Below are 6,023 nucleotides of genomic sequence, written 5' to 3' on the forward strand. Positions count from 1 at the left end.
TTACTTTTGAAATCAGTGATTTCTGTTGTTGGCAAATCTTTGAGTGTGCCTAGGCCTGATACTCGGTACTCGGTGCTAGCGTGGCTAACACGATTACAGTTTAGTAAAAAGCCTTTTCAGGTCAAATAAAATCTTTAATGCATGTCACATACGGTACACATTGCATATTGATCTGTTCAGCTAACGTAAGACTGTGTAACAGACAGGCTTCAAGGTGTAGAAGTTGTATCGGTACTGCCATTATGCTGTACTTAGCTAAAAATCCATCATACCTGTCTGTTTTATTTCTCAGACGTTTATTAAGCTGCTATGTTAATCAAACATATTAACATAAATGACTTTTGCCGTTTCTAATATTGTTACCAAACTGTAAACAGAGCAGAAAAACTATGAGCTGCAGGAAAGGAAGTTCCAGGATAATAAATGGAAATGTAGTCTCAAGGGAAATGAAGTCCTGGGAAAATATCTCGTGGTATTTTATGCTGTCAACGTGAAAATGTAGGATCCAACGCAGGAAGTGATGGACCTGATCTATAAAGCATACGGATTGACGCCATGTCTGGGTTTGTCTTGCATCTTTGCATTTGTCTTTTTGCTATAAATCTGTGAACTCGTCAGTGAAAAGAAGCAGGGTTCTCAGACATGTTGATTGTCGGAAAAGTAAGTGTCATTCTTACGGTTTTATATGCAAAAAAAATTATTGCTCTATGTTATGTGGTTCAAATTCTACCGGCATTTGAAAATACGTATGTAAATGGTAGCGCAGGTGTTCTGTCAGATCAGCAGACGTTGTCAGATAGTCATACCTTAGGTCAGACATGCATACGCTGTCATTACCATATGATTTTATTTAATCAGCAACATAGAATCATGACGTAGATCATCATACACTTGGTTATTAACAGTTGTATGGCATCCTGACTTAGCGGTCAAGTGAGTTTTACACAGCGCCTGTTGTAGCTGACTGCAGCTGCAGCCAGACCTGCTTTAAATACACTTTGAAACCACGACAACGCATCTATATGTATCTAGTTATCATATTATATCAAATTATAAACAATTTAATGACTTATTTTCGTCATAACTTGTTGCATATACTGACAACTCCACTGACGGTCGGACTTCTTAATGCGCATGCAGGCATAGTACTCAGGCGCGGAGCTATAGGGGGGCTGGGGGGCTGCTGCCGCCCAAACCGGGACGGATAGGGGACCGGGCCTGGAGGTACCAGGGAGGGAGGAATGGTTTCAAGTCATTGAAATATGTGATTATAGACAGAGAAAGTGCGCCCTCACCTGTTGAGAAGTGTGTATTTAATGTTAAATACACCCCCCCCCCCGCTCAACAGTTTCAGTTTCACTCCACGTAAGGGGCCTGGTGATTCCTTAGGGGCCCGGTAATTGGCCCCTCCCCCCGGCCCGACGCTAACTTGTTCCGCTAGTGATGCTACTAACTGCATGTATGCTATCCTGACAACGTATGGCTATCTGATAGAACAACAGCGCTCATAAATTACGCAAAGCCTCATGGGGGCTAGAAATAAGGTGGATAAAAGTTACAAACTGCAGCTTTAATCAAACATTGTGAAAACACATGACCTTTAACCTCTAGTCTGATCTGACTGAAGATCATCAGCTGATCTCAGACTAGATGCTTTCTAGAGTCTCATCATCATCTGATCTGGATCAGAACCAAGAAGCTGCTGGTTCTGATCCAGAGACAAACTCTCACCTGGAGGACGAGGAGAAACCTGGAGGCTGATGGTGCTGATCAGTTCCCCCACATGTTTTTCTGTATAAATTCGACATTCATACGTCCCGCTGTCATCAGTCGTTGTGTCCTTCAGAAGCAGAGACACGTCTCCTTTCCTCAACTGAACAAACAGCAGATCAACTCGGTCCCTGTAAGATGGATGCTGGGCATCTGGATCAAGTTGATAATCTTTGTACAGGAGGACATATTCTGTCCCCAGATCAGTTCTCTTCCACTCTGCGATTGTGATTTTCCCCTGATCAGGATCTTTACATGTCAGAATGACGTTCTCTCCAGGTTCAGCTTTGATTGTAGAGATGTTCTGATCTGAAGGAGAGGAAACAAAGAGCAGAGAGGTCAGAGGTCAAAGTGGACCCCTAGGGGTTCTATGTCAGTCAGACTGAGGAACCTGAACTGATCCCAGAAACACATCTGGTTCTTACTTTAGTTTTCAATAAGATCCTCATTGTGGTTCCAGTAACTGAGAACATTACAGTGACACAGAAAACATCTGCAAATCTAAATAATCTAGAAGAAACAATGAAACACTGCGTTCTTGAAACACCCATTAAATATTAACAGTATCACAGCAGATACACAGTTACAATGAATAACATAAAAATTGAGTATTAATGTGATTTTCTACAGTTTTAAACACAATGCCACTCACAATATGTCGGACAGCCGCGATACGAGTCGTTACTCATTCATGTAGCGCCGCTCTGCTCTGCCCACTGGTAACTGGGACCAGAACTGGGACTGACTGGTGGGGGGGGCTATTTGGGTTCGTTAAGTTCTGGTAGATACCACGCAGGTTTACCTATGATGAGTCAATCCTTACTCGTCTAATTACCATACACACCTTTAATGTAACAAATAACTCCAGACAACCAGCTACCTGAATAGTTTCTTTCAATAAGAACTTGGTGGAAAAATAAATCCTTAGCTCCAAATGAGGCAACACAATACCCAAAATGATCAAACACTTAAATATAGAGCAATGCCATTAATTCCCAATGTTACATGTTTCCCAAAATAAAATAAAGCCCATAAGGCACTTTTTCTTTTCAGCCTCTAATGTTTTACTCACTTTGTGTGTGTTTTTTTTTAAGAAAACCCTTCACTTTAACCATTGTTTTACTATAACCAGAATTCAACTTTTGTCACTAACAGAACCCCATACATTTACCGAAGATTTACAGTTCTAAACGCAAGATCACACATGGGCCCATATATTCTCTCTCTCTCCCACACACACACACACACTATCCGGTACTGGTTAAAGTTTTCGTTGCAGGCCTCATGAAGGCAGGGCGCCATGTTGCTACAAAAATCCTCTTCTGCCCGTTTAAACAATAAAACAAGGGAGATTTCAGACCCTATTTTGCATCTAGACCACAATAGAACTGCTCCAGCTCCTAAACTACAACACCTAGACTCTTCAAACCTGGACTAAATTATTCTGCTCTAATAGTAGAATATTTAAAACCATGTTTGTGATTTGTGAAACCTTTTCCTGATTTGTGAAACTTCACTTAACAGACCCCTGCAGAAGATCTGTCCTTCCAACAGCCATCACCATCTACAGTAACTATTTGAATAATTAATGAGTTACACCAACATTTTATTTCCCATTGGGATTAATAAAGTGGTTTTGAATTAGAACTGAATTTGAAAAAAACTGCATGGAACATATATGAATAGTAAAGTGAAGTTTCACAAATCACATAAAGGTTTCACAAATTCCAAACATGGATTAAAATATTCTGTTATTAGAGCAGAATAATCCGGTCCAGGTTTAAAGAGTCTGGGTGTTGTAGTTTTTAAACTAGAGTTGATTAAAGATGCGGAAGGTAGTGAAAAATTAGGTGGAATCGCCCTTTAGCCATTTCCTGAATCGGAAACCAACTTCAGCTTCGTTACAAACGAGCTGATTCAAACAGTCCAACTACCAGAGGTTCTGCGAATTTGATTCAGGTATTAAATCAGAGAAAGAACTGAAATATGTAGGATATCGGCCCGTGACTACTGACTTTGGACATCACTGCCATATGTTAATAACTTTAACATGTTTCCAGCTGAATCTCACCTTGAGCAGAGACAAACTGCATGAAGACCACAGACAGCAGGAACAGAGACGCAGTCAGAGAAGAATCCATGTCCTGGTTGGTTCGGTCTGTCCGGTAGAAGCTCGGATTCATGCGACGTTTCTACGTGGAAAAGATTTTGTCTGGACATAAAAACTCTTAAGTTTAATTTAAAAACACATAAATCTGTTAGAGGTTCGGTGAAACCGGAATAAATAAAATAAACTCAGAGAAAGTAAAGACAGCGCGCTGCGGCTGAACTCTGTAGAGACGGGAAAAGGTGGAAAAAATGAAGGTGGAGCTTCAGGTGCGTTCCAGGTGTATGGAGGACCAAAGCTGACATAATTAAGAATAAATGAAGACATACATAAATACTCTATAAATAAGGTAATCATGTGGATTGTTGGATCATTTATTTAGTCATCATTGCAATAATTACCCTTTATCTAATCATTTATTAATTTATTCATTCATTCTTGCATCTTTCTTTCTGCCTTTCCTTTTTCCATTTCTCTTTGCTTCTTCTTCTTCCTCTTCTTTAGGTTTTAACGGCAGCTTGCATCTATTAATGTTGTACTACTGCCATCTTTTGGATCCTAATATCTATCTCTCAAATTATTTTAAAGATCCCAGTATTTCTTAAAAACGAAAAATCTTCTTTTTCCCCTCAATACTATTCAGCTGATCGATCACCTTCTCAAATCTCAATTCCCTACCAACACCTAGTTCTGTTTTTAATAATCTTCTTTGGCTTGCATATTTCCTACATTTAATCAAAACATGTTCCACTGTCTCTACTTCATCACACCATCTACATAAACCAGTAAGGTGTTTCCCCATCTTAGAAAGCGTTCCGTTTAGGAAACTATGCCCAGTTCTTATTCTATTTATAATTATCTCTTCCCTCCTGTTTAATCCTCTGATCCTTTCTACATCGACTGTATTTTGTATTCTAAATAAATGTCTTCCATTTATTTCATTTACCCACCTAGCTTCCCATATCTTTTTGCTTTCTTTCCAAATTATACTTTTGCCTTCAGATTTAGATAACTTCATTTGCATCTCAATATCATCTTTTTTAATCGCCTCCTTAGCCAGCCTGTCCGCTCTTTCATTCCCCATAATACCCACATGAGCAGGAGTCCAGAATAATACATTTTTATTTTGTTCACATATCCTATGATGAACCGCCATAATCTCATAAAATATTTTGATGATTTTTGTACGTCCCTTTCCGATACTCATCAACGCAGATAGATAATCACTACAAACTATTATTTTATTCCTATTAGTTTCCTCCACCCTGTTCCGTGTTTCTGTGTTTATTTTTGAGATTTTCTGTGTTTTCCCTGAGTTTCTGTCCTGTCCTCCCCGTTGATTGATCCCAGCTGTGTCTCGTTCCTGTGATTACCTTCCCAGTGTATTTAGTCTCACCTGTTGTCTGTGTTCCTTGTCGGATCCTTGTCTAAGTTTGTGATTTGCTGCCACGCCTGTTGGTCCTGCCACACTCTCCAGTGGAACTGCCTAGTCCTGGATTGTGTTAGCTCGCATGTTAGTCCGTTTCTCTGTTGCTACCGGTATTAGCTGTTGCAAACTCTGCCGTGCTGCCAGTTCTGGACTGTCGAGTTGTCTTTATTAAAACCATTATTTCACCCACATCTTGGGTCTCAGCGTCTTCTCCTCACCTTACCACCACCCAACCTGACACACCCATTCTAAAGCTACTAAAATAGCACCTAGTTCTACCGCGAATACACTCAAATAATCAGATGTTCTTTTTGAAATACTAATCTTTAATTCAGGAATCACTATGGCTGTACTGGTTGCTTCACTTCTGAGGTCTTTCAACTCATCAGTATAAATTTGCAAATCATTTATTTTGTACTTAATTATAAAATTCTTGGCAAATATCTGTTATATTTCTTAATATTTGATAATGATCTAAGTTAATATATTTCCATGTCCATGTAAGTCTCAAAGGCCACAATACAGTTGGACTAAATTCTTTATAATATACATTAAATATTTTTGCTCTGTCATCCCCAACCCACCAAAAACTATTAATTTGTTTCTTTCCTCTTTTCCATAATGCGCCATCAGCAAAAAGTGACTAACCAAAACTGATAGATAATTCTTTAAAAATGTCGTTGATCATAACTGAAAATAATGTTGGACTTACCACAC

The 6,023-nt window shown here is 39.2% G+C and overlaps 1 protein-coding gene across 1 annotated transcript; it reads right to left on the reverse strand.

Moving 5' to 3' along the window:
- Positions 1-1,657: 1,657 nt before the first annotated feature.
- Positions 1,658-4,163, reverse strand: LOC107834827 (ICOS ligand-like). The gene is made up of 2 exons (XM_016666746.1): positions 3,842-4,163; positions 1,658-2,079 (listed from the first exon to the last, which is right to left on the reverse strand). The coding sequence occupies exons 1-2, from the start codon at positions 3,951-3,953 to the stop codon at positions 1,658-1,660; spliced, it is 534 nt and encodes a 177-aa protein (XP_016522232.1). The 5' UTR covers positions 3,954-4,163.
- Between the last annotated feature and the right edge of the window lie 1,860 nt (positions 4,164-6,023).

This window comes from Poecilia formosa, unplaced genomic scaffold (genome assembly GCF_000485575.1).
Source record: "Poecilia formosa unplaced genomic scaffold, Poecilia_formosa-5.1.2 Scaffold788, whole genome shotgun sequence".
Lineage (NCBI taxonomy): Eukaryota > Metazoa > Chordata > Actinopteri > Cyprinodontiformes > Poeciliidae > Poecilia > Poecilia formosa.